Genomic DNA, 27,350 nt, shown 5'->3' with positions numbered 1-27,350 from the left:
TGCTGGGCCTATGGGAGGCACCGGGTCGCCCGAGCTTGACACTCTAAGGGCAATAAGGGAAGCAAGGGCCAGCACCCAAGCCCTGTGGGTGGCTGTCTGCCCACAACCTACTCGGGAACTGCTACTTGTATGTTGTTCGTGCTTGGGACATCCGTAAGCTGACCGAACCGCTTCCCACTTCTCACCTTTCCCAAAAACTCGTATTTACACCTGAGCCAAACCCTCGTCCCTCCTTATTTTATTCCCACACAAGACAAACCAGACACCATGCCATCCACGACATAGGTCAAAGTTCACCGTTCGTCTCCTACAACACTGGAGTCTCTCGTCCTCGACTATGGCCAAACCTCCGCTTCGGCCTCCAAAGGGCCGACGTGGAGGATCGAAACCAAAGACCGTCTTGACTTGGGCCATCTTCCTCCTCCTCATAGCTGCGGCTCACCCTCAATCTCTCCCGCCGTCCGACGCCCCTCAGAGGTTGGTGGCTTCGACGCAGAGCCTGCGCTCCGACTCGAGTCGACCGTCCGCTCCAGCTGGCCGCAGTCCAGCAGAGATCCCCTTGCTCAAAAACGACATCACCACTGTCAAATTTCGAAGCACCGATGAAAACCCCGAAAACCACAAGCTCCGTGCCTTGGCTCCAGCCCACGACTCTCCGAGTAGTGGTGCTGTCAGAGCACCTCTTGCACAGTCTGACGAGTCCTTTTCCCAGGGGCTCTCTGCGCTTTCCTCAGCGCGGCTGTTGCAAGATTGGGAGGTGGAGAACATTGTCCTACTAGCCACCATTGATGGCACCATACACGCCCGTGACAGGAAGACCGGTAACGAGAGGTGGTCACTGGGTATTCCAGACAGTCCCATGATCCAGACCATCCACCACAAATTGAACCGAAGTGACCCAGAGGTGGACGGCTCTCAATATGAGGACGACTACATGTTCATTGTCGAGCCCAGCAAAGATGGCAACCTCTACATCCAACACCGGGACCCTAGAATAGGGCTACAACGATTAGGAATCACCGTCAGATCCCTTGCAGCCGAAACGCCGCAGTTTGTCGATGATCCACCACTCGTGACCATTTCCTCCCAGGAGACAACGGCATACGTGGTAGATGCAGCCACTGGCCATATTTTACAACAATTTGACAAATACAGGGGCTTCTCCAATGACGACCAAGGTCGCAGCTGCCGGCGACTCAGTGGTTTCGAGTTGGATGACCCTGCATGTGATCCGATTGGAACTATCAACCTGGGAAGAGTCGAGTACACCATTGAGATATCCCACAAGATCACAACTCAACCCCTTTGCACCATCAAATTCGCCGAATGGGTTCCAAACAAAGGAGACAGCGATCTCCAAGACCAATATGTAGCTCCTCTGGACAACTACCAAATCCAGAGCTATTACAACGGTCGAATCATTGGTATTGACAGCACTGCCGACTCTGGCAAGGTGCCTCGATTTACCCACATGTTCGAGACCCCTGTGGCCCGAGTCTTTGATGTCGTCCGTCCCCTGGACAATCGAGACGAATCGGCCAAGCTTGTCTTACTAGCACGACCTACGGATTCCCCTCTCCTGGCCTCTCCCGAAATCTGGAGAAACGAAATGCAGCGTGCTGAGAGGGTGTTTGTGAACAAAACCGAGTCTGGGGTGTGGTACGCCATGTCCGAGTTGTCATATCCCGGCGTAACTAGCGGTGCGTCGCCTGCAAGCTCGAACTGGAACTATGACAGTGAACCGTTGGATTTTGACAGCAATCTGGAAGAAATTGTCGGTGTTCACGTACTTTCCACGGAACCGAACCTCACTCCCCTCAGGTTGACGATATCCGGTCCGCCGCCAGCGACAGATTTGGCTGAGGAGGCTGAGAAGGCAATGGCGGCATTGGAAGCTAAGATCCCGCCTTCTTTGGTACCCGTGATCAACCATCCATTGCTATCCGTCTTCAACATCATCTGTGCCAGCATTTTCTTATTTGTGGTTGGACTACAGATGAGGGTTCCAATCATGTTGAAGATGCAACGCTTCCTCCGAAAGGCGGGCGTAGAAGTCGCTGTGCAGAAAACTCGGGCTTCCGCAACCGCTACTCCCGCTACTCCGGTTAGCACAGACGTTCAAGCAGACCATGTCACTGAGGTTCCAGGAGATAAAGATGCCGCTGAAGTTGTCTCTGAAATCCTAGGGGACGTAGTCAAAACACCTGTCAGGAGTCGGGCTCAGAGCACAGCAGTCTCGGCTGCCAGCCCTGCAAAGAACGTCAAGGTTTTTGAACCCAACGACGAGAGTTCCGAGGGGGAGTCAGAGGATGAAAAGAACAAGGAAGAGTCCAACCCTAGCGAAAACGCCGAGAATGGTGCACAGCCTCGCCGTCGACATGCCAAGAGAGGGAAGCGTGGAGGGAAGAGGAACAAGAAGAGTAAAAAGACAATGGATCCAGAAGCTATGGATGAGAAGGAACAACTCGTTGCCGAGATACCCACCAAGGACGGCCTGCTTCAGGTTGGCAAGCTCAGAATCGACACCAGGGAAGACCGATGTCTAGGCCGTGGAAGCAATGGCACTGCGGTGTTTCCTGGCTCACTGGACGGCAGAGAAGTCGCAGTCAAGCGTTTGATTCGTTCCTCAAACAGCCTCGCTGCCAAAGAGATCAAACACCTGCTGTCGAGCGACGAGAACCCACACGTCATCCGCTACTTCGGAAAGGAGGAGTCTCAACACTTTACCTACATTGCGCTTGAGCGCTTCACTACATCTTTGGATCAGTTCATCGAGCGACCCCTTCAGTACCCGGAACTAGTGAAGCTGCCTGAAGGCTTTGATGTCAAGGACACCCTACGCCAAATCACAGAGGGCGTCCAACATCTACATTCACTCAAGTTGGTACATCGAGACATCAAGCCTCAGAACGTCCTGGTAAAGGCTGTTAAGAGCAATCGCCCTACCAATGGATTGCCGAAACTCCAATTCGTCATTTCTGACTTTGGCCTATGTAAGCCTCTCGAAGAAGGGCCGGAATCAACCTTCGCTCCGACTGCGAACCATACAGCCGCTGGCACAACAGGGTGGAGAGCGCCGGAGTTGCTTGTCGGCTCTAGATCGGCCGTTGCACCGACTTCCAGCTCGACTACCACTTCCAAATCCACAACGCACTCTAGCGAAGGTACTATCCTTGATCGCCCGTCAGGCCGTCGTGCAACCAAGGCCATCGATATCTTCTCCCTGGGATGTGTCTTTTACTATGTCATGACCCAAGGCCGTCATCCTTTTGATGTTGGGGGCACCAGCCTCGGCCGAGATTTGAACATCAAAGAGAACAAGTTCAGCACCGAAGACCTGCGCTTGTACGAGTACCAATTCGACGCCGATGACCTTGTGATGCAAATGCTCAAACACAACCCCAAAGAGCGACCTGACACAGGGCAAGTACTTCGTCACCCCTATTTCTGGGATGTGGCCGATAAGCTGGAATTCCTCTGCGATGTGTCTGACTGCTACGAGCGGGAGAAAAATTCCATCACCAACATCTTTGATGAGAGCGCGATCCGCACGGCCGCTGAGAAAGAATCTCTTGCCGAGCTCGCCGCCCTGGAATCCCTTGCGCCTAACGTCATCGGACCATCTAAGGATTGGCTTCGAGCACTTCCAAAAACCTTTCTCACTGAAATGGGCAAACAGCGTAAATACAGCGGTTCCAAGATGATCGACCTGTTGAGGGTGATTCGGAATAAGAAGAACCACTTCCATGACTTGCCAGAGGACGTGAAGGAGCAGATGCTCGGCGGCAGTGCAAAGGGCTACTATGAATTCTGGGCCAAGAGATTCCCAAGCCTGCTGATCAACTGCCATTGTCTGATTTTGGAACGCGGCTTGATCGAGCGGTTTCGAATGGAGAGGTGGTTCCTTGAGTGAGCCAGGAGAGGGGGGGGGGCTCCTCTGCGTCTGGGTCAGGGGATCACTATGCAGAAAATAGTCAAAATTTGAATACATCTATCCTTTTTTTTTGGGTTCGATTTGATTGTCTGTTTTGTCTACCATCCACCTGAGAATCCTTTCGTCCTTGTGACATGCTCCGTGGTTGCAAAGGCAAAAAGCCTTGGATACAGTACGAGGTACCTGGACTCACAGCGACAGTCGCGAATCCCATCGTCTATTTAGCCAAATCCTGGTCATGAGAGGTGTCTTTTTCTGAAATGGTCTCCTCTCTTTGTTCCGTCCATTGTCTTCTCAGTCCATGTATGTGTGTATGTATGTACGTATGTACACATACGAACGTGCATACATTCATACATACACATGTACATGTTCTTGCGACTGCGATTGCGACTCGCCTAATCAATGAGGTTCAAACCCGCACTCTCAGTCGAGGATCGGAAAATGAGCAAGACGGATTTTTCATTCCCAGGGTGTCCCTTTGCAGGGTTGGTGGGTTGATTGATTGGTCGATTGATCGAGCGAGCGAGTGAGTGAGTGCTTGAGAGGGGAGAGGATGGGTGAGCGGTACTGATGGGTGCCGAGTGCTTGATGGCTGATCGTGGGGTCTCGTCTCTTTCTTTCCAAGGCAGGTAGGTATATGTATACCTCAGGTACCAAAACGTGCGCACATCGGGATTGGGACATGCATAACATACAAACATATCTAGGGGCTGATCTGGGAGTTGGGACTGAGTCGGAAACAGTACGAAGTACCGTGTCATGACATGACATGGCGCAGGTACCTGGGTCCTTGAAATGATCTGACCTGGTATGCGTCGGTCTGATATGTCCCGGGAGTTCGCCAGCCAGCTGATCAGCCAGCCAGCCAATGCTCTACCGATCTCATCCATTCGTGGTTCTTGGATTCGGTGGGTAGGTTGAAGAAAAGGACCGAATAGTTGAGTGGACAGGCAAGTAGGTATGTGTGTAGGTCGATAGGTGAACGGACGGATGAGACTGGCTCGCCTTCAAGACATGTCCAGGCAAGTAATTTCGATCGTGGCAATGAGTTTCGTCAACCATTGGATGTGTCGCGCTCGTGGTAAACGTCATTCAGCTTTTGTATGGCAGTGACATGCCATTTAGTTTTTCGTTCTCGGTTTGGTCACAGGAGGTTGATACACACGCCGCCACAGCGCGTGGAATCGCGTCCATCTCATTTCCTTGCGATGTGTCTCCTGCAATCTTCCATTCGCCATCTGTCTTTTGCAGTACTCATTCACTCTTACATCCGCTCCCTCCTCCGAGGCGCTGCCCTAATGATATCGTCTACCCGCAGCAATAGCTCTGCCGCCTCGCTCGCACTTCCTACCACCGCTTTCTTCAACTTGTAACTCTCGATCACACCCAACTCTCGCATATCGGCGATGCCACCACCCGGGGTCAATAGATCCAAGCCCGAACTCGTCATACCTCTATACACCTCGCTTCTCAATTCTGACACGAGAGCGGAAGAATCGAGGCCGGCATTGTCCGCAAGGATGGTCGGGAGTTGACGTAGGGCGGTCGAGAATGAATCGACAGCCAGGCGCTTTTTCCCAGGGACCTTCTGCGCAAGCGAATCCACCGCTTTTGCCATCACCATTTCGGAAGAGCCGCCCCCGAGAACGACGCGGGGTTCTTTGATAGTTTGTGACAGAACGGCAAGAGCATCGTGTAGACTTCGCTCCGCTTCGTCCAGAAGTTGTTCTGTCGCGCCCCTGAGCACGATAGTGCAAGCTTGGCCTGCTGCCACACCGGAGAATTTGATCAATGTATCTTCACCGATAATAATCTCTTCAATCAAGTCGCAGTGCCCGAGCTTGACAGACTCCGGATGGTCAAAAGTGCTCGCAATCTCCCCACCAGTGACCAAAGCGAGACGTTCCACACCGTCGAAGTCGGCATGTTCGATGGACATGATTCCGGCTTCCGTGAACAATTGCTCCGGCCAGTTATAGATCAATTGTCTGTTGATGAAGCAGTTGATTCCATGTGCTTTGATCCGTTCGACCTTCGCACGCATTCTCTCGCGTTCGGCTTTTTCCAACTCAGCCAGTTCTTTTGTCGAACCGACTTTCATGCGCGCAGCCCAAATTTTCACTTTATCCGTGTCCATTGCAGTATTCGCCACGAGTATTTTGGCATTTTCCAATCTCTTGGGTTGGTTGACACCAATACGTTTGTCGAGAATGAACCCTTCGTCGAGGTAAGAATCGGACAGTTTCCCTCCTGATTTCTTGATGATTTGGATGTGATTCAGATCGACAGATCCTCTGAGCCGGAGGACGGCGTCGACCGCCAGACTAGCAAATTGATCACGATCCTGAGAAAGGACCTTTGAGGATAGCGTTGTACGAGCGATTGCCAGGAGGTCTTTTCGGAAAAGCTCGGGTTGCTTGGAATTGTCGACAGCGGATTTTTCGAGTGCTTGCAAAGCTGCTTGTGATGCTAGACGGTAGCCTTCGATAATGGTTTGGGGGTGAATATGACGGTTTACTAGTTGTTCTGCCTCTCGAAGCAATTCTGCCGCCAGGACTGTCACCGATGTAGTGCCATCTCCTACTTCATCGTCTTGGACTTTGGAGATGTTGACGAGGACCTTTGCGGCGGCGTTGTCGAGGGCAATGGATTTGAGGATGGTGGCGCCGTCATTCGTTACCATAATCTCCCCGGTCGAAGCAGACTGAAGAATCTTGTCCATACCCTTCGGGCCGAGCGTGGATTTCACGAGGTCCCCAACTGCGATGGCACCGACGAAGGCAGAGAGACGCGCATTTTCACCCTTTTCTTCTTGCACATCGTCGGCAAAGATTTGCGTTGGATTATTGTATGCTGCCATGGTGGCTTCTCCCGGTGTCCTCCTCTTCTTTGCTGGAGCTCCGGAAGGGATTGGTGTGACAGGTAAAACGTAGTACTGCGCAGTGAACGCAGATACAGCGAGTCGAAATTTTGAAGACTGCGGGGAGAATCAGGTCAGGCAAGGACAAGGCTGCGGCTTGGCAAGGCTGGACGGTATCTTACCTTGTCATGCTTGCTTGCTTACTTGTCACGATCATGAATCTGCATACCTTAGACAGCATCGCTGGGCAGTGATACAGGCATCCTAGTCCCACTACACAGAAGTGCCAGAGACGAACGTTGGGCCTCCTTGGATGACAACCTCCATACCAACCTTTGCCGCGTTTAATCCTTGTTCAACAATGACCAATTTCTCCTGCTACTACATGGCCAGCAAAACTAGATTTCTTTCGTGCTTTTCACACGAACATTGAAGACCTCAGTACCACCCGAAAATGGGCAATTGCATGTCATGTTCTCCAAATGAGGAAGACGTACGGATAGCAGAGTGCTACATCCACGCTCAGAGATATCAAGAACCATTTCACTCTAGCCACGGTCCAGTCACAGATGACAGATCGTACCGCTCTCTCTGCCTGCATACTAATTTTTCCAATACGAGCGGTTCAAGGCCACGGCATTATTAGTTCTGGTGCTGCGACTCAGATTTGTCGAGGCATGTCAAGAAGTAACGCATCGACCTCAACACTTAGGCTCGGACGACCGAATCCAGGAGGGAAATCGCAATCACTACCTACCGATGATTCTACAGATCCTCAGCTCCGATTCACTGCCAGATCTAGATGGGTGTGGTCGACCAGACGTACCTTCGATAAACAATCCTCTACTCTTACCTGAGCCTTTTTATGATGTCCACTTTCCGTGCGCCTAATGGTACGAGGACATAACACGAGGTGGGCGAAGCTAGTGGCGAGGGTAGCTGCTCTCAACGCCTATGCCACTGGGGCTGTCTTTTTCATCCTTTGTTGGCGGTCATCATTACCATCAGCGGGAACAGCGGACGATGCATATGGGGCGGTCCCTATGGACTAAGAGGGATTTGGTAAAGATGAGTTTTCATCAAGCTGCCGTCTGAACACTTTCTATGAGGCCTAATGGCATCGTATCAACTCATCGGTACAAAGGAAAAAAGGGATATTGAGTACAAAACGGCGTCGATTTTCTCCTCAATGCAGGCTAAACTTCACGCTGGTTTGAATTGTCTTGGCATTTAGGACCTCTGGTTGCCCTGTTCAGCCTCTCGCCCATCTTTCCTCTCTAGAACCATATCAATGACATGGATAGTGGTTCAAAGTAGCTACGTTGAACATGAGCAGCTCCTGCTTGATGGATTCCGACTTCTACTGTCTTCATATGTAATGTTTGAACGCACTCCCTTCGACCAGAGCCACTGATGCATTTAATCCGTTTGCCCCTTCAATTGCCAAAGAGCGTATTCAACCAGCCACGCAAATGGGTCGACAGTCACATATTGCTCGTCTAGCTTTGGTAAGAGATCATGCGGTGTGAAGAGCTTCCGGAATGCCGAAGTACTCCCTTCTCATAACAATTTAACCACTTTTGTCATGGATACAATCAAGTTGCATCTAGACATCTGACAGTTGATATTAGGGACGATCTCCTTTTGGACCTCCGCTGGAAGATGAGAATGGGGAGTTCATCCTTGGACCGAACGTGCAGCGTCGAACAGACCGCAACTATATTCAACAATTCGACGATCGAGGTCATCCAAGAAATCCTGCTTCTGAGACGTTGAGGAGACGACTGCTTCGAGCCCAAAATGAAGCCCTGTCCACGGTCGGTGTCGTTGTTCGCAAAGCACAAATGCAGCAATCTCGGTGGCAATCGATGAATGATGCGCAGCGATATCGACTTCTCTTAGACGAGCATGCTACTGGCGCTTACTGCGAGATCGTCGAGACTGTTGTTCAAAATGTTGCTACCCACTGGACAGTCAACTTTCGCCGGCGTCTTCTGGTAAGTAAACCGGCCAACTACCCACTTCGCCGCAGCTGACGTGCCCAGACTTTCAAGTCCTACTTAGGATTGCCTGTTCCACAGATGCTCTTCTCGGAATGGAGTATCATGGGCCCGAGCGCTTTCCTGTTTGCTGGCTTCGTCCCTGGCACAATTGCGAGGATCAGCCAACTGCTCAGAATTGCGATACTAGAGGATGACAGAGTTTCGAGGCCAGCACGCCCAGCATCAGCTCTAGGGTTAGCAAATATCAGCAGGATAATGCGCCGGTCAAGGTGAGCAATCCTGCGGCTTTGACGACATTTCACTGACTTTAGGTAGCTTACAAGTCCTATGGTTTGCCTTCGAGTACCCGTTCTACGCCTATTCCATCTTACAATCGCTCAACCTCATCCCGCTTCACCCTGCGCCCTCCTGGACTGCCTTGGTACGCTTCAGTGGTCAGTCCCCTGTTAGCATGTCGCCCGGCGTGTCAGACTGGTCCTGCAGGGCCTTGATCCCATCACTAGTAAAGATAATTTCCAGTCCTTTTGTCTTAGCTTTCATCAGAGACCTGCTTGGCAACTATCTCTTCAAAAAAGTCTATGTTCTGGTCCGCCAGATGGTAGCGAAGCCCGACCGGCCAGATCGAATATCGCTACAAAGTGCCAGAAATCTGAACCTTGAGACCGCCTCTATTGAACTGGAAGAGGCTATTTTCGGTGAATCGAGTGGATCGAGCCCACGGTCCATGAGAGACACTATTCAGGCAATAATTCCAGCCTCTTTATGGTTTTGGGTCCGGATCATTCAGACACAAAGAGTTCCCTTGGCAGTCGAATTGAGCCCAAATATTGAAAGGGAGTTACTAGGACGGAGTGCCATGCACTACCGAGCATTATATCGACAGAACCGTGAACTTGATCTCAGACGAGCCCCAAGAACCCTTCGAGTCATGGCTATACGTTCTGCCTTTCACGACTTCAACTTGGATCCGGATCACTCCATGATTGACATATTCGAGTTGGCCGACGATGTGAGCTTCCGAGCGTCCAGTCCAGCATTTACCTCGACACCAGACCCCCAAGATGGACCACTCCTCACGGAAGTGGACACAGGCCACGGCACTGCGCACGAGGCTCAAGACAATGCTGAACGTGAGATTGAGCTAGGAGAGGGACAATTCGGCGATGATCAGATTGTAGAAAATGCAAACGATGAAGATCTCCTTGACTGGAGCGACCCGCACCAAGAGACCGGTGATCCTCTCTATCTCCCGTCTTCAGACAGTCCAGTCGTGGATACGGAGAGTCTACAGCCTGCCGTTCCATTGGAGACCCTTCTTGAGCCTGGTCTCCCGGACACTACGGATTCCGGAGAGCGACGAACAGCCAGCCCGGTTCCAGCTACGCCGGATGCAGCATCTCCAATTCCTCCGATTCCATCCTCAGGCTCTCCTCTACAGCGGACTCCGTCTCCTATTTCCCCTGTCCCGGGCATATCTCGTGCGGCGAGTTTACCCCACACAACACCACGGCCTGTGCGCCGTCCGACCGTCATAGAACAAGACGCACCAACAATGGGAGACGGGATGCTGCAACGTCGTCAATCGCAATCGAGAGATCCGGGTAACACCGACGAGAGTCTTTATCGCGTGACTATCCTGTCCAATCACCCGGCTGAAGCTTTCGCACATTACACGACCTCGATCATTGAGTCTATTGTCCTGCTCCCGCTTGACATCCTGTTCTTAAGGTCGCTAGCTCGAGGGTTCCTCTCTCACCAATCTGCAGATCAACAAAGGGCCACGACTTCCTCATTGCTTGGAGATGTATGGCCTCCCACTTCGGGAATGCGGGTGCGAGACCTTTCTATGATGCAAAGATGGCAATTCTGGGGTAATTGGGCCCTCACGATCGGCATACAAGGCCTGGTAAATTTTGTGATATGGGGAATTGGTGCTCGGATAACAATGAGACTGGGTGAGAGATTCGGCTGGGGGAACATATGAGGTCTAATTGGAATCGAGCCGATGGGCAGTTGAAAAGTGTTTCGCGAAATGTACCCAAAAGATACCCGGCCACTTGGTCATGCGAGAAGTCGATTTGATTTCCTTTGAAGGAGAAAGAAACCTGGCTCTAGAGAATATGTTCGCCTCCCTGCAACTGCTGTCAGGTTGTAGGTTGGGCTAATATGTAGACTCAAGTTTATCGGCTAGTGCTTTGATCCTGTCGTGAGGAGGAACGCAGAGCCGCGAGGCTGAAATCCAACCAATCACTTGCCGGAAGGCTTCTCCGCGTCGAATTATTGCGCAGTTGCAATTTTCTGAACGCTTGACTGATTGTACAAACCATATTCTACCAGATACAGAGCGCTCAATTTCGATGTCAAAAAGAAAATCAGAAGAGCCCTTGGAGGGCGTTCTCGTCAGTGCATCCCCGGCAAGCAAGAAAGCGCGTGTTGAAGATGTACTAGAGGAAGAGCCCCGTGCGCATGGTGGTCTGAATACTTCTCAAAGCCGGGACGCCCAACCTACAAATGGCGCCGGTGTCTCTGAGAGGATGACAGGGGAACAAGGGGATGAAGAAGAAGAAGTCGAATCAGACGTGGAAGACGATCGGTTATCGGCTGCGCCCCTGCGACAAAATGCTCCCGCAGAAGGCTACGACGATCTCTATCTTGACACCATCAATCGATCCTTGCTCGATTTCGACTTTGAGAAACTCTGCTCCGTTACCCTCTCCAACATCAATGTCTACGCCTGCCTGGTATGCGGCAAATACTTCCAAGGGCGAGGCCCAAAGTCTCACGCCTATCTGCACGCGCTCGAAGTCGATCATCATGTCTTCATCAACATGGAAACGAAGAAGGTCTACGTCCTACCCGAGGGCTATGAGGTGCACAACAAGAGTTTGGACGATATCAAGTACGTGGTGGATCCAAAATACACGGAAGAGGAGGTCAAAATGCTAGACAAGGATCCGAAGGAGTCAACAGACCTTGCCCACAAGCGGTACAGGCCAGGTTTTATGGGAATGAACAACATCAAAGCCAACGACTATCTCAATGTTGTTGTGCAGGCGTTGGCACATATCTCGCCCTTGAGGGATTTCTTCCTCCTGCAAGAGTTTCCACACACGGCGTCGCAGTTACCAGTGCGCTTCAGCACGCTGGTCCGCAAGCTTTGGAACCCAAGGGCGTTTCGATCTCACGTCTCGCCGCACGAACTATTGCAGGAGATTGCCCTGCGATCGTCGAAAAGATTTACTCTGACACACCAATCTGACCCTGTGGATCTGCTCGCGTGGCTCCTCAACAACCTGCACAGTACGTTAGGAGGTTCGCGCAAGGCGCTCTCATCACCCATCTACAAGTGTTTTCAAGGGAAATTGCGCGTTGAGTCACAAGAAATCACAGCGAAATCCGACACGACGGGCGATCGACTCAGATTTGAAGAGTCGTCCAACATTAAGACGGACCTGCATCCGTTCCTCATCCTGACGCTAGATCTCCCTCCAGTGCCGCTCTTTCGAGATGCGGTCGAATCCAAGAATATCATCCCTCAAGTCCCTCTGACCAACCTGTTACAGAAATATAACGGGCTGAATGCCATGGAGAGAGCGGCTCATCGACTACGACATCGACTTCTACACCCGCTTCCTCCCTACCTTCTATTCCATATCAAGCGATTCAGTCGGAATAAATTTGTTTCCGAGAGGAACCCGACCATTGTAACATTTCCTTCTCCTCGAGGGCTGGACATGTCACCTTACGTCGAACCTAACCCGGCGGTCCACCCACCCGGGGAGCCAATCCTTTACGACATGGTTGCAAACATTATTTTGGATACGACATCGATTTCTAGTGCTGGGGGTGAAGATACTAATGCCGCCGACGCCGCGAACAAAGCTGCTGGGGCCGAGGGTCAGAAAGTGGCATGGAAGGTTCAACTGAGGGACAAGGCTGTTGCATATGCTCAGCGAACTGATCTCCCGGAATGGCTGGAAATACAAGATCTCTGGCTCGAACGAGCAGAATCTGAAACGCTTTTCACGAGAGAGGGTTACCTGATGGTATGGGAACGACGGAGAGAAAAGAAGAAGGCCAAGGCAACGAATGGAGTGAAAACAACTCAAGGTTGAACCACGACAGTCTTGAATTGAAAGAGTGTATCAGCTCCCAGTTTTATTTTATGCCAAAAAGGAAAAGACATGTCCGACTTTAGATGCATGTAGCTTGTCGTAGGTAATTACTTCTGGCCAGCGGTGAGATCCGCGATTTCGTGACCTGCGGTGGAGCGGCAGGAGAGGATCAAACGGCGATCTCGTCTACTCGCAGCTCTTATCGACCTCTCTTCATTTCGACACCATCAAGCAAATCTCGTCATTGCATCTCATGTGCTTGTAAGTGAAGGTGTCGACATTGGCTGAAAGTCATGAAGCTAGTCCAACGCTTTGCATTGGCATTGCTCCCAGTCTATACACTCCACGCCTTGATCGCCCCCGTGCAGGATCAACAACATGCGATACAACAGCCGTCTTTAGCTCTGGGCGGGCACACTCTCGACCATGGTGAGCTCTCGGATGTGATAGCTGCTTCGCCCTTGTTGTCGCTGCATCGTGCCATTTGCGAAGTCGAATCGATTTCGGATAATGAGGCGGCAGTGGGGAAGCTCCTGGTCTCGATTCTGGAAGCGCACAACTTTACGGTGCTTACGCAGAGTGTGCCGCCGCCATCGGCACTGGGTTCGACAAGCAGCAGCAGCAGCACAAAGGAGAGATTCAACATCTATGCCTACCCGGATGTTGCGCAGTATGGGCGCTCCGCTGCGTCTGCCGGGGAGGAACGAAGCCTGCCAAAGGTACTCTTGACGTCGCACATTGACACGGTCCCGCCGCATATCCCGTACTCGCTGTCTCTCCCCACGAAGGGAGACAACTCTGGTTCTACGACATCGTTCTCGCGCAGGGATATACTCATCTCCGGTCGCGGGACGGTCGACGACAAAGCTTGCGTGGCTGTTCAAATCCAAGCCGCGTTGGACCTGCTCGCGGACCCCGCCATTTCCACGTCCGTCTCCCCTTCTGACCTTGCGCTGCTGTTTGTGGTAGGCGAGGAAACGAGGGGCGATGGCATGCGCCACTTCTCCTCGTCGCAGCTCTACAAAGACACCCGCGACGACTACAAAGCAATTCTCTTCGGCGAGCCCACGGAGGGCAAACTAGCAACTGGCCACAAGGGGATTGAGATGCTCTCTCTACGCGCACGTGGTAAAGCGGCGCACAGCGGTTATCCATGGCTTGGGAGGAGTGCTAATAGTATGATCCTGCCCGCACTTGTGGCTCTGGATGGATTGGGAGATGCACCCGAGGAGGAGGGCGGACTGCCCAGGAGCGACAAGTACGGCAAGTCTACGGTGAATGTTGGATTCATGCAGGGAGGTGTGGCGGGCAACGTCGTCCCCGAGTTTGCCATGGCCGACGTGACCTTCAGGCTCGCAGGGGGAACTGTCCCAGACGTTCGCAGAATCGTCACGGACGCGGTGCGAAAGGCCGACCCCGAGGGCTGGTTGGAACTGCAGTTCTCTCAAGGATACGGGCCCATACCGTTGGATGCAGACGTGGATGGTTTCGAAACGATCACGGTGAACTACGGGACCGATGTGCCGAATCTGGATGTCGAGGAAGGGGTCAAGAAGTATCTCTACGGGCCAGGGAGTATTCTTGTGGCCCATGGCAAGGACGAGGGGCTTACCGTGGGGGATATGGAGGAGGCGTTGGAGGGATATAAGAGATTAGTGACGCATGCGTTGAAACTGTAACTCTGTGCAGAGGTCATTTGGACTCGAGGTCGAGTCTTCCAATCTACAACGAGGGAAATTGGCGTTGGAGTGAGTATCAGATCCAAATATGAGGTAGTTGGAGACAAGTGATGCCTCACTCGCAGCAGAGCCCAAGGTAATGCCAAGACTACGTGGCGCCATCCCTAATTCGGAGCCCACACATTCGGCAAACTTTCCGTCCACCTTGAATGCGAAAAGTTGCCGCCAACTGCGCCCAGAAATCAATTTGCACACCAACGAACCCTCACTGTCTCCAGCTTATTCCTCAGTCTCGCTTTCGCCAACTCATCAGACCGTTCAAGATGGCGAAAGAACGCACTGAGAAGTCCGGCATCATTGTCGGCTTGAACAAGGGCCATGTGAGTATTCTCTTTCCCTGGCCGTGTAAACCCAACCCCCTCCTCTTTCAGGTCGGCCTCCTCCAATCGAAAAAAAAATTATGGTACACCACGGATGCTTTCAACAGATGGCGAGGAGGAGGATGGTGACGAGAAGGAGGCCGAACTCGACATTTTCCCTTTCAACCCAGATGGTGCCAGCCTCCGCAAACAGGCAAGAATGCTAATATGTCATATTTTCCCTCTCACAGAAAGTCACACCCATCACCACCAAGCCTCGGATCTCCCGGCGCAAGGGCTCCCTCAGCAAGCGCACGGCCTTCGTCCGCGAAATCGTCAAGGAAGTCGCCGGCCTGGCACCGTACGAGCGACGTGTCATTGAATTGTTGAGGAACAGCAAGGACAAGCGTGCGAGAAAGTTGGCCAAGAAGCGGGTACGTTTCGACCTACAATACCATCCCTGCTGCTCGCTGTATACACACAAGAAGTCTTTCTGTGGAGATACACGTCCTGGACTCCCAGCCTTGCGCTGCGATTTTCGTGTTCACACTGTTGGACCTGGAACTTGTGTGGAATGCAAACAGGCAACAAAATCGCAAGATCCCTAGAAAGCTAACGTTTTGTGTCATTGTATAGCTCGGTACTTTCGGCCGTGCGAAGAGAAAGGTCGACGAGCTGCAGCGTGTCATCGCCGAGGCCAGAAGAACTGGGGCCCATTAAACATCGACAACATTTTCTACCCTGGTTCTACTATTGGGCACAAATGCTCTTTGACGACGGAGATGAGGGAGTTGTAAAGTGATGGGGAGAGGGATGAACGGAGCCGACTGTCGAGGCACAAGACCTCTCGAGGCTAGGGGAGGAGAAGACCGTTGGGTGGGCGGGATGTTTGCCGATCAACCAGAGACCAAACAATTTCCGAGAGATGGACAAAAAAGCATTTTACGGCGCTGTTGAACACGAGGGAAATCTGTTCCTTCGAGGCTGGCTGGCTGGCTGGCCGGTTGGTCGGTCGGTTGGTTGTCTGTCTGGTTGATTAGCTAGCTGACTAGCCATTCTACCTACCGGCAATCCAGCCAGCGATCAAGGTCTCCCAGGGGTGCGAAACCTGTAACCACAGCAGGTTGCAGGTTGAGACGACAACCTTACTTCCTCAACCTTGGCTTGATCTTTGAAGCAGAAACGAAAATACCATGCCAGAGAAAAGAACCATAAAACCCCTTCCTCCGACTTTCCCTAGAAACATTTTTCTTCCCACTTCTTGCGTGGCGGTTCAGAAGACAAGTTTTGTTTCGCTCGCTCTGCCCTTCCCTACCTTTTTACTACCTACCCTGCGTACCTGCCTACCCACATGAAGAGGAGTCTAGTGTGCATGCGACCCTGTTTCTGCCACGAACGCACGGTTCCAATTCCAGTGATCTACTGAAAATTGAAGCAGTGTGATGCAATTCAATGCAGTAATGAAATGCGTAGACTCGTCATCGTCGTGAGTACCAGCACTCTGCCTGGCTTAGTGAGTGGCATGCCCTACAGTATTTCGCTCACCTTCCTTGATAGATCCGTCTGGGGGAGTCTAGAGGCCAGAGACCTACGCCTAGGGAGGCACTCCAGCGATTCAGTCCCCCTTTCCATTCCCATTCCCATATTACGCTCACATCTCACATCAAATCATGTCTCCTTCTCAAGTACAAACTACTACATGTGTAGGTGAACCAGCAGCCACTGTGATGAAAGATCTTCCCCAATCATCGGATACTAACCTCGACTTCGTCCTCGTCCTCAAAGCCGACTTCTTCGACTGTGCTCTCTTTGTCGAGTCTTTCGCCGTCGAAAATCAACCACGGCGTCTTTGCTTCGTCGACTTTCCTCGTCGCCGCGAACCCGCGCATGATCTTGCCGATCGTGGTGTTCGGCCGCACCCGTAGCTGCATGGGTTCCAGGTCCTTGCTTACCAGTCGGATGACGATTGCACCTTTGTCTCTTTCTGCTACTGCTGCTGCCGCCGCTGTTTGCAAGGGAGCTCTTGCGGCTTCTGTGTCGTGCTCTCTTCCCTCCTGGTCTGCGTCGCCTCCATCCTCGTCCTCGTCTTCGCTTCCATCGGCTGAAGAAGTGAGTAGCGATCGTTGTCGTTGCCGAAGACGGTCTTTCTCGCGCAGTCTCTGGTCGTAGAGCTCGGGCGTCATGGCTTCGAGCATGATATGCCCTCCACTGGGATCCTTGGCGCTGCTGGAGTCGTATCCAGCATCACCGTCTGCGTTCTCCTCCACATCCTCAATGCCCAGGCTTAAACTTCGTGGCCGTTGCTGCCGGTGGTAGTCCTTCTTCAATCCCCGAATGATGCCGCGCATCGTGGTCGAGTCGAACAGTCTCGTCCCTTTCCACGTCAAGAAGACTTGCCTGGCGACGGAGTCTTCGAGGTCGAATTTCCGGCACCAAAACTCCTTGACCTGTTTCAGGGATTGCGATGCCTTCCGCTTGACGATGAGGGAATTGGTACCGGGGATCTGGGACTGGATCATGATCTTGACTTCTGGGTCATTTTCTGGTTCGGGGGGGTTGTGTGTGCGTGCGGCTGACGCTTCGAAGTCTTGGACGGAATTAGACGAAGCTGGCCGGCTGGTCCCCTGCGAACGCACACCGGCAGGTGAATTCGGATCAATATCTTCGCGGGCAATTGAGGGTTGTCGATCAGGCGGAGTGCTAGATCTCAGAATCGTTTGGCCGCCCTGACGCTGAAGTCGAGCCTTTTCGCGTGCCTTCTGCTTCAGCAGGCGTAGGTATTCATCCTCCTCGTCCGAGTCCTTTTCGGTCAACAGATCAGGTCCCGCGTTCTTCGGCTTTGCGTAGGTGAGTATGATTGGGACGTCGTCTTCGGCCTCCTCTCCATCTCCGTCATCGAGATAAATAGTGGTACTCTTCACGGCCTCCTTGGGACGTGGAGACGGCCGTGTCTTTGGCAACGCCTCCAGCCCCCTCTGCAAGTCCTTGCGCTTCGTCGGCGTGCTGCGCGTCACAGGTCTTTCTCGAATCTTGTCCTCCTTCTTCCTCTTCTCAACTTCACTCGCCGAACCGCTTCCAACGTCGCAATCATCTGCGGATATTCTGCGCTTCTTCGCGTCAGGACCCTCGCTCTTTTTCCTCTTTTCCCCTGCGCCGCCGCTGCGCGCCTTGGCCTTTGCGGCCTTCCTCTCCCGCTGCGCCCTCTCTGCGCGGACAATGTCCTCGTAATTGACATTGCGACCGAAGATCGATCCGCCGCCGCCGCCCGCTGTCAAGGCCGAATTCGTGACCGCAGGTACCGCAGCTCTTACAGCGGACTTACTGAACAGGGACCGTTTCACACCGCCACCACCGCCACTGCTAGTCATACTTTCGCGGTGATCGAGGGGAAGTTCCTGGCTGGTCTGGCAGATTCGCTTTGTGCATTCTCCAGGGGAGGTTGGCATGCACAAGCGTGCGAACGGTGGGAACTTTGAATTCCTCGAGTCGACGGGCGCAGGAATTTCGAGGCGCGGGGGACAAAGCTCTTTGTGTCTCCCACGCGTTATTGTAGGCGTGCACGCGCGTGGTACGGTGCAAGGGAAAATGTCCCGCCAGATTTGGTGGGCAGTGTCGCCGCTTTTGGGGGACAATGCCTGGATGTCTAACAAAGGGCGAGTTTTACCTATTAATTATTACTCGGTACGAGGTACATTAGTTAAGGTGAACCCGCTCCCCCTCCCCTAACCTCACCCTCTAGAGGTAGCCTGCCTACCTCTGTATGTGCTTGTGATAGCACTCCCCATGTACCGAGTAGGGTCACCCAATTCTGGGATGTTCTCGCCTTATACACCCCCGTTCTTGATTCGTACTCGACACTTGTACTCGGTACTGTCTCTTCTCCCTCCTCCCTCCTTGCTCGGGGCATTGGTTGCATTTCCCCTTCACAGCCTCGTAAGGCTGGGGGCTGGACTGGCTTGACTGGGCACGACGGGGCCTTGGTGCCACTAACTACCAACTCATTAGGAGGAAATGATGCAGGATCCATGCGGGGTTGTAGATCATTATTGAAATGCCCATCCCCATTCCACCGAGCCCTGAGGAGATCCAACTAATCACTGTTGATCGAAACCTAATCATGATGAGCACTTCCCCAAGGTCGACGTGCTTCTCCTCCCCCAGTTGCCCAATCTCCCTACAGAGGATGATGTGGCTTTTCTCCATCGGCCGGCAACCGTCCGTGGAGCGAGAGTGCATGCGAGACGTAATGTTCTTCTGGGTTTGATGATCCGAACCATGTGCGTTCGCATGTATTCTGCCATCCGTCTCTCCCACCATATTGAAAACATTCTGCTGGTTGATAACAAACAAAATGGCAGGGTCACAGCTCAATGGTGCCCCCACAGCACGCAGGCCCAAACACATCATCATTGTAGGCGGCTCCCTCGGTGGCCTCTTCACCGGCGTAGCGCTCAAGCAGCATGGCTATGACACGACAATTCTGGAACGCAACCCAACGAACCTGCTCGAGAACCAAGGTGCCGGTATTGTCGCGGGAGGCGATACCCTCTCCTTCTTCGAACGCTACGACCGTTGCAAGCGACCGGTCGCCGTCACGTCTCAGAAACGAATGTATCTCGATCAGTCAGGCAAAGTTGTCCATGAGGAAGTCATGAAACAGACCATGACAAGTTGGGACTTGTGCTATTACATGCTCCGCGCCAACTATGACCACCAGCAGAGCGGATACTGCAAAGTCCCCGGGCCCCAGCCTGGCGACGGCAGGATCGATTATCGGTATGGCTGTACGGTGACAAGTTTCCAAGAGGAAGGTGATCAGATAAGGGTACTCTATGATACGACTGATGGCGAGAAGGTGTCAATCGTCGGGGATATGCTTGTCGGCGCTGATGGGCCGAGTTCGACCATCCGGAAGATACTGTGTCCTGAAGTCGAGCGAAAATATGCAGGCTATTGCGTGATAAGGGGCACGGTACCGGAGAACGAGGCTACTGAGGAAGCCAGGAAAGTATTCGTGGAGAAGTTTACTTTCTTCCATGCTCCAGGCATTCAAAATCTGACGTACACCATCCCTGGGACCGATGGGGCGATGGAGCCAGGGAAACGACTGCTGAATTTTGTCTGGTACACAAACTTTTCCGAAGGCGAGCAAGAACTTGAAAAGGTGATGACTGACAAGGATGGCAAGCGGAGGCGCCTGACCATCCCACCTGGAATGATGCGGCCCGAGGCTTGGGAGATGGTCAAACAGCGCGGCAGAGACCGTCTTCCACCACAGATGTCCGAGATGGTCGAGAAGACGAAGAAGCCATTTGTGCAGTGTATCACAGACGTGATCACTCCGACCAATGACTTCTATGGTGGCAAGGTTGTGCTTATCGGGGATGCACTCGCTGGGTTCAGGCCACACACCGTCGCTAGTACAAGCCAAGCTGCGTTCGACGTCCTCATGCTCGTCGAGTATCTCAAGACCGGCGACCACGCGGAGTTCGTGCGAAGAACCATGGAGTACGCACGCTTGATCCAGAAAAGAGGCATGAACATCGGAAACCGGAGCCAATTCGAGGACCTGCCACTGCGAGAATACGTCGACGATCGGAACATGATGTCGATAAAGCGGGAGGATCTTGAATTTCCAGAATGGACGCAAGTTCAGGTATAGGACTGGTCGAAGGTAGATGTTCTGCGTCGAGGCGAAATATTGGTGGTTTGAGGCAAAGGTCTGGTAGAAGCCACTGTTGGACGTGAGCGTTCAGTGAAGGTTCAATCCATCGGTGTAAACTCGACAATCTCATTAGCAGCCTGCCCAGTCCACAAAGTAGGTGCTTCAGCTTCGTGGCCGCAGCCCAGAACGTCGAGGCTGTCTGGATTCTGCCGTTGGCAGAGGCTGGCCAGTGGGTATGTCTTCCGTAGCCAGCTTTTGCTTCACTGTAGAATTTTTCGCCACCGCTTTCTTCACGGCTTGTCTGTCCTTAGGGAGCGTTTGGGGTTTTACTGTTCGGCCGGGTACATTCCCAACGGCTAGCATCTGGACGAGTGCTTCGATCCGCTTCGCTCGATTTTGAGGGGACGCTGTCTGTATGCGCCAGAGCACCGCGTACCGCTCTGACTTGCTCAGAGCTTCGAAGAAAGAAGACGCCGCAGGCACGGCAGCGAGGGCGGCAGCAAGATCGTCCGACACAGCTATCGTCGCTGGGCCGTCGTAGGCGCGAGCCCAGCGACCATCCGCTTTGGCAGCATCAACGGCAGCAATGCCCGCTGGGCGCATCCTACCTTCCTGGACCAGTCTGGTCACCGTATTCACGTTCTTTCGGGACCAAATACTTTTCGACCGGCGCGGAGTATATCGCACCAACCACCAGTTCTCATCGAAGCCGTTTGCACGGCCGTCGATCCACCCAAAACATAAAGCTATCTCGACCGCCTCAGCTGACGAAACCGACGGCTCGCACGCCGACTTCTTCGCGAGCTTAACATAGCATCCAGGGGCAGTGGTGTGCTCACGCTCGAGGAAAGTCTCAAAATCTCGGGCGGACCGAAAGGTGTAAGTGGGCAGGTCTGTCGGTAGTGGCTTTGGTGACATTGTAGAAAGCCAAGGTTGAGAACTGGTCGGGTTGCAAGACTTTCGAATTACAAAGACTCCAAACGCCCGAGATCTGACGGTCAGGACAAGATCAGTGAATCCAGATCGATCCCGATGGCCGAGAAAAGAATACTCTACAAAAGACGGCGTGCAATCGGCTCGGCGTTTGTACTTGGGGGATTGGGGATGTACTTGTTCAGGAGTGTTGCCAGGAGTGCCAGGCAGCCAGGGAGGGATTGAAAAATACTGAGGCTTGGCGCCAAGACGACCCCTTTACGGCTTTTCTGATCACCATCACCAGAAAGGAAGGCACTACTGACTAGGGAAATAGGCGCAGACGAGAGAGTCCTCTGGGATATATAAGTCATATATTAAGAAATACATGCTAGTTATCCTCGCCAACCTTTAATGTACATACTATCTGATACTAGAGGTTGTAAAGCGGAGGTCCGATATACAGAGGACAGCGATTCGCTTCCGCCTTCTCTGAGTCAGGTCAGATATAAGCCAGCCAAGACGGCGAGCTTAAAGTCCATGAGGGATTCGTTCCTTGATGGGCATGGCTAGTGGATGGCAGATTTTGTCACTTCCTTGCCCCACAGATATACCGGTGGCGGGGTGGTCAGTTCTTTTTTCATCACAAGCCTTTGGTGAGCCGTTGATGGTCCACAAGACTATGTGAGGCCCCAGAAAACAATGTAGCGTGTTTGGACGTGACCCTGGTGGATTGTGTAGAGTTCGTGGGGTCTATTCCGGCGAGGCGCAGCAACAGATGGTTGGTATATAGAAACTATGCTCCTTATAAAGATGGGCGTCAGTAGCATTCCATACGATCAACAGGATTTTACTCTGCACACACGCACACACACAAGGTCCCTTCTAACAGTTCGACAGTTGGATCATCTTTCTCTGGACCCGTTGGATTTCAATTCGAGGTTCTTTCTTTTGCTCTACCCTCTCAATCTAGGGGCTCAGCTGGCCTGCCATGTCTTTCTTCAAAAAGCCGAAGCCGAAGCCGCCTCCACTGCCTCAGCAGCGACCGGCAAGTACGCTTTACGGAGCGCAGGCTGATCCCGATCCATTTCACGCAGGTCCAGTTCAACCGGTAGCATCACTTCATGCCCCAAGACCTGGACCAAACCGCCATGCACCGCCAAAAGGTGCATCTGCCCCTCCACCCACAGGAGGTCCCGCCCATCAACCCATGCAGCAACCCCCTCACCAGCCTGCTCAGGGACCTCAACATCCACCTGTTGCCCATCCTCAGTCTTCCTCCCTGAATCCAGCGGGTGTCGTTTCGCATCCATCAGGTATCACAGCGAATCCAGCGGGTGTCGTTTCACACCCAGCAGGTATCACAGCGAATCCAGCAGGCGTGACACCGCAGTCATTGGGTGCCACTCCACGTCCATCTCGTATGGCAGGGCTGGCAGCAGGTGTCACTCAGCATCCAGGTATGCAGGGTCAGGGAGGACAGCATCCCGAAGAGATACCAGACTGGGAGGTCGACGATGACGCCGTGTTCGGTCACGCACGTCAGCGAGACGCCCAAACATTTCACAACACTCAAAGTGCTCTAGCAGACCACGAAGCACTCCTCAACGACCTGGGTTGGGACGAAGATGAGGACGAGGAAGGCGGGGGTCACTGGCCTGAAGACGAGGACGATCAGAACCCGAACCACTTCGACCCAGATTACGATGAGGATGATGACCCCAACGTTCATTACGGCCAGGCCATTTAGGGGGATCAAGTCCGCGACCAACTTCAATCGACATGGCGAACTCGCGAGCGACTGGTTTTTGGGTTGTTTTTGGGTTGTTTTTCCATCTCTAGCCTATCGTCCTTTTGTCTCTTGTACCTGGAGCCTCTCACTGTTTTTTGTTTCTTCTATATATGACCAAGTAAAGCGACAAAGAAACGGGATGGATTCAGTCACTTGGGTTGTTCTAAATTTTAGTCAAAAATCAGGAAATGCTCTTACTACCATTCATCTGTCCTTGTCTCTTGTCTTCCCGCTGCCGTACCCAGCAGTCTACCCAAAAACTAACAGGAAGCTCTGTCTTGTAGCGGGAGGCATAATATCGAGTCCTGACAACATCGACTAGTCGGCTGGTTGATTGGTCAATTGATTCGAAGCCGGGCACGTGTGGAAATGACACATCTACTACCGAGTTGTGTGCTCCTCCAGGTGCACTGGTTCAGGGGACAGACAGACAGAAATAGAACGGCAATCTATGAAACGACAATTTACAAAGGTATTGCAAAGGTGGAAAACCAACCCCATAAAAAAAGCAGATGAAATCAAAAACAAAGAGGGAGGCGTCCCCCCTTTTCGTACGAGAAGTACTACAACTGCTACTGCTGCTCAGCGGTACATCGTTTCAAAATCTCACACGTGGTGGCTACGAGTGAGCATGTGGCGCCCTTAGTGACATTTTGTATAGGTGACCAAGGTATCGAAGATACCTATTAGGTACTTCGTAGGTTGTGTTAGGCATCGCCCCCCCCCCCCCCCCCACCCCCCTCAGATAAGCCAAATACATACATACATCGGTGCCGCGTGAGATTGTGTACTTTCCCTCTTGGAAAGGGTCCACCGCAGCTTACTATACCTATGTCGGATGTTTATAATATTAGCGTGAACACACTGATTGGTTTTGTACCCAAACTAGCATAAGTCTTGGTGGCCTCCACACGACTACCTCGTCCATAATCATCAAGATTATTGTAATTACTCGGGACTCCGTAAGATAACTTACCCACATGGAAAAAAAAAGCGCCAAGAACTTTACTTTGGCACCAGCTAAACGGACTCCATATTATTCTAGTACAAACTCGTGAGGATCCCGCGCGGGTATTATATGGGTTTACTATTTCTCGGCTTAGCTGGATCGTCTGGAGACTATCTCCTGTAACAACAAAGGTAGTACCGAGTAGTCCTTTGCATAAAGGAGACCAAAAGCGGGGGTGGAGAGACGTGGTTGGCGGAGGCGCTTTGATGTGGTGATGGGATATCGATCTCATCGAGGCTGAGCCACGGGAACAGGTGGCCCCTAAATACATCGGTCTACCACCAACGCTAGAAAAAAGGACTGTTGAAATAACAAACACCAGCTGCAATCATCATGGTTTGTGTCCATGTTTAGAAAGTTCTGTTCGTAAGTTTCAGATACGTCCCGTGACAAGTGAAGTCATTGTGAAACCCGCGGGTTCTGATCGACGTTTAACACTAGCATAGCTTGGGTGCTGCAGACAGACATCGTCACGTCTGGCTATTTCTGTAACACGCCCTTCGTGTCTGTTGACCTGTTAAGCGACGAGGGCCTCTATGCAAAATTTCGAGTCCTCTGCACAGCCCCCGGCTCCTGCAGCTAAAGCTGCCGGGCCGATGCTACTAGCATCATATTCTCCTGGACCCAGATGTGCCATGGGCGATCGATCTAGCACCCTTGATTGGATCCACGAGGGCCCGTTCGAAGTCCCGAAGCAGCTAGATTAATTGTCAGGATCACAAGGCAGATACATACAGGTACACGACAGTGTCAGCTCACCTCCGACGAACGCCTTGTGTACTTCCATCATGGCAATACTCTTGCCCAGACATGCAAGTCTACCGCTCCCAAACGTCAGATCCGCTGTTCTCAAGTACCTGGCCTTGACTTCCGGATCGGGTTGTAGCCATCTATCAGGGCGATACAGATCTGCGTCTGCTCCAAATACGTCCGTTCTCCGCCCAACCCCCTCGCAACAGAAAGCCACTTCGGTCCCCGGTGGGAAGAAGACTCCGTTTACTGTACCACCCTCAGGGGGAGCGAGGTTGCTCAGAAGGCCGAACAAAGGGGGGAACATTCTGATACCTTCCCAGATACAGGCAGATAGATACTCGAGCTCGGCGGCCTCACTACACCTGACGATCTGGCAGGAGATTTTGCCGTTTGCAACCGCCCTGTCGATCTCGGTAACGAGCTTTTGGGACGCCACTGGACTGCCGATCAACAACATCATTGTTATGCGTAGAGCAGAAGACGTCGAATCGGAGCCAGCGATGATCTGCAGGTGTGACTCAGCCTCAACCTGTGTCTGACTGAGTCCTTTTGCGACGTGTCCAAGAATGTCCCTTTTGACCTTGGCACCCGGCCGGTAGCGTTCAGCGACTGCTTTTTGAGCGATACCGATGATCCGACCCTGGCCGAACTCATCTCTGTGCCTCTCGGAGCCCATAGTTTCTGCATCGGCCGGCTTTGGATGAATGTGCGCAGAGTATCGTGATTGAGGATCAACTCTGTCACCTTGAAGAATTGGTTTGCGATCTCATTCAAATTGTAGAGATCTCTCTTGGCGGCGAAGAAGCCAAAAGCATCCCCAAATGCGATTTGGCTCAGCACATCCAAGGTGAAGAAAGATGCCACCAGTGACATGTCAAGAGGCTTCCCGTTATACTGTCGTCTAATCAGGGCTAGCAGCCTCTGCAGGTTCTCGTCAATGTCGGATTCCAGCGCGTCAACCTCTTTCCCAGAATACTTGTCACCGGTCAGCACAATCAAGACCATCAACACCAAAGTTACAGGAAACGCATATAGCTCGGGTGGATTTACTGCCCCTATCGTCTTCGATCTCATCTCGGCATGTCGTCGTTCATCGCGTTCCGAGAAGATGTGGTTGGCTCTGGGGTTCTAGCTTCATGCCCTCGTACCACGAGCTCCGCGTCCATTTAGACCTAGGAGCACTCATGTGCCTCAGCAGCTCGGGGTCATCCGTGACCAAGAGACTGGGGCCTATCCGTGCCGGCGACCCTGCATCATAACTGTCAGCCTCGACCTCGTAGTTGGCGCTTGGCCAGCTTCCCATATTTCTTGAGCGCCTCTTTCTGGGCGGTTGGCATGCGAGCATTGATGGCTGGTGAACGCAGCTAGAGGGGGCGCTTTGAAGTGGCTAAGCTTCTGGTAACTGCGATAGATTCCAACGAGATAGCTGACCACGCAGCCAGCAAACATGAGAGGAATTAGTGTTAGGGCAATAGAGCCCTGTGATGCTGCTGGACTCGACATGGCGTGCAATACACTGTCAACAATCGGGCGTGAAAGACGAATCCCAGGGGAGCATTGTTCGAGTCTTATCAACGACTCAATTGAAGCGCTGACACAGAACCTGTCCTCGACCTGTCAGTAGTGCGCACGAAGATTGGTGCAGCACTCGTACAGCATTGATGTCCAAAGGTGGCATAGGAAGACCTGCAGCCGCACTTCGACGTGTTGGCCAGATATTTCTTCGAACGGGTGCTATTGCGCACCGTCTCAGTTCCACTGCATATCTTGGATCGTCCCGGGGGCTAGAGGATGAGGGACAAACTTCAGCCGGTCACATCTGACCTCGTTGATTATTTCGACACCAACCATTCTAGCTGAGGTATGTCTAGAGTATGGGTCACTCAGACCTACAAGGGTGGCATCTTCATATTCTTTTTGGGAGGAAGAGGGGAAAGATATGCCCTGCTGTTGTTCTACAGGCACTTCTAACGTGCCAAGGGCATTTTACTGCACCCTGGAGAACCTCTAGGTAGTCGGAGACAGTCCATAGATGACGGCCCAAGTGCCAATCATGGGTACACAAGGTTCACCATTGGACTTATAGATGCTGCTCTTCCAATTGAAGGGATCGAGCAGTCGTTAAGTGACAGCGACACACCCGGTCAACAGCTTCGCGTGGCTTCCAGCATCCATGTGTTGGGGAGGGTAATGTTGTTTCGGTGGATAGAGAGTCGAAAGATGATTATGTACAAGTTGGAGTCAAGGACGATGACAGCCTCGTTAC

General features: G+C 52.5%; 11 protein-coding genes across 11 annotated transcripts; 7 read left to right on the top strand and 4 right to left on the bottom strand.

Moving 5' to 3' along the window:
* Positions 1-337: 337 nt before the first annotated feature.
* Positions 338-3,913, top strand: AYO20_06884 (hypothetical protein; the record flags this gene model as incomplete). Its single annotated transcript, XM_022645172.1, has 1 exon — positions 338-3,913. The coding sequence occupies one exon, from the start codon at positions 338-340 to the stop codon at positions 3,911-3,913; it is 3,576 nt and encodes a 1,191-aa protein (XP_022498885.1).
* Positions 3,914-5,201: 1,288 nt separating this feature from the next.
* Positions 5,202-6,797, bottom strand: AYO20_06883 (T-complex protein 1 subunit beta; the record flags this gene model as incomplete). Its single annotated transcript, XM_022645171.1, has 1 exon — positions 5,202-6,797. The coding sequence occupies one exon, from the start codon at positions 6,795-6,797 to the stop codon at positions 5,202-5,204; it is 1,596 nt and encodes a 531-aa protein (XP_022498884.1).
* A 1,472-nt stretch (positions 6,798-8,269) lies between these two features.
* Positions 8,270-10,784, top strand: AYO20_06882 (hypothetical protein; the record flags this gene model as incomplete). Its single annotated transcript, XM_022645170.1, has 4 exons — positions 8,270-8,305; positions 8,429-8,794; positions 8,843-9,069; positions 9,116-10,784. 4 exons carry the CDS (start codon positions 8,270-8,272, stop codon positions 10,782-10,784), a joined length of 2,298 nt encoding a protein of 765 aa, XP_022498883.1.
* A 373-nt stretch (positions 10,785-11,157) lies between these two features.
* On the top strand, positions 11,158-12,915 carry AYO20_06881 (hypothetical protein; the record flags this gene model as incomplete). Its single annotated transcript, XM_022645169.1, has 1 exon — positions 11,158-12,915. The coding sequence occupies one exon, from the start codon at positions 11,158-11,160 to the stop codon at positions 12,913-12,915; it is 1,758 nt and encodes a 585-aa protein (XP_022498882.1).
* A 293-nt stretch (positions 12,916-13,208) lies between these two features.
* AYO20_06880 (hypothetical protein) lies at positions 13,209-14,594 on the top strand (the record flags this gene model as incomplete). Its single annotated transcript, XM_022645168.1, has 1 exon — positions 13,209-14,594. The coding sequence occupies one exon, from the start codon at positions 13,209-13,211 to the stop codon at positions 14,592-14,594; it is 1,386 nt and encodes a 461-aa protein (XP_022498881.1).
* Positions 14,595-14,917: 323 nt separating this feature from the next.
* Positions 14,918-15,673, top strand: AYO20_06879 (60S ribosomal protein L36; the record flags this gene model as incomplete). Its single annotated transcript, XM_022645167.1, has 3 exons — positions 14,918-14,974; positions 15,205-15,387; positions 15,590-15,673. The coding sequence occupies 3 exons, from the start codon at positions 14,918-14,920 to the stop codon at positions 15,671-15,673; spliced, it is 324 nt and encodes a 107-aa protein (XP_022498880.1).
* A 1,025-nt stretch (positions 15,674-16,698) lies between these two features.
* AYO20_06878 (hypothetical protein) lies at positions 16,699-18,321 on the bottom strand (the record flags this gene model as incomplete). Its single annotated transcript, XM_022645166.1, has 1 exon — positions 16,699-18,321. The coding sequence occupies one exon, from the start codon at positions 18,319-18,321 to the stop codon at positions 16,699-16,701; it is 1,623 nt and encodes a 540-aa protein (XP_022498879.1).
* Positions 18,322-19,304: 983 nt separating this feature from the next.
* On the top strand, positions 19,305-20,615 carry AYO20_06877 (hypothetical protein; the record flags this gene model as incomplete). The annotated part of the gene is made up of 1 exon (XM_022645165.1): positions 19,305-20,615. One exon carries the CDS (start codon positions 19,305-19,307, stop codon positions 20,613-20,615), a length of 1,311 nt encoding a protein of 436 aa, XP_022498878.1.
* Positions 20,616-20,780: 165 nt separating this feature from the next.
* On the bottom strand, positions 20,781-21,536 carry AYO20_06876 (hypothetical protein; the record flags this gene model as incomplete). The annotated part of the gene is made up of 1 exon (XM_022645164.1): positions 20,781-21,536. One exon carries the CDS (start codon positions 21,534-21,536, stop codon positions 20,781-20,783), a length of 756 nt encoding a protein of 251 aa, XP_022498877.1.
* A 985-nt stretch (positions 21,537-22,521) lies between these two features.
* AYO20_06875 (hypothetical protein) lies at positions 22,522-23,280 on the top strand (the record flags this gene model as incomplete). The annotated part of the gene is made up of 1 exon (XM_022645163.1): positions 22,522-23,280. The coding sequence occupies one exon, from the start codon at positions 22,522-22,524 to the stop codon at positions 23,278-23,280; it is 759 nt and encodes a 252-aa protein (XP_022498876.1).
* Positions 23,281-24,979: 1,699 nt separating this feature from the next.
* On the bottom strand, positions 24,980-26,387 carry AYO20_06874 (hypothetical protein; the record flags this gene model as incomplete). The annotated part of the gene is made up of 4 exons (XM_022645162.1): positions 24,980-25,029; positions 25,091-25,778; positions 25,829-26,204; positions 26,257-26,387. 4 exons carry the CDS (start codon positions 26,385-26,387, stop codon positions 24,980-24,982), a joined length of 1,245 nt encoding a protein of 414 aa, XP_022498875.1.
* Positions 26,388-27,350: the final 963 nt, after the last annotated feature.

This window comes from Fonsecaea nubica, assembly GCF_001646965.1.
Source record: "Fonsecaea nubica strain CBS 269.64 chromosome Unknown Scaff45, whole genome shotgun sequence".
NCBI classification, from domain to species: Eukaryota; Fungi; Ascomycota; class Eurotiomycetes; order Chaetothyriales; family Herpotrichiellaceae; genus Fonsecaea; species Fonsecaea nubica.
Note: the sequence above shows the minus strand (reverse complement) of the source record. Positions and strands in the feature narration are given on the sequence as shown.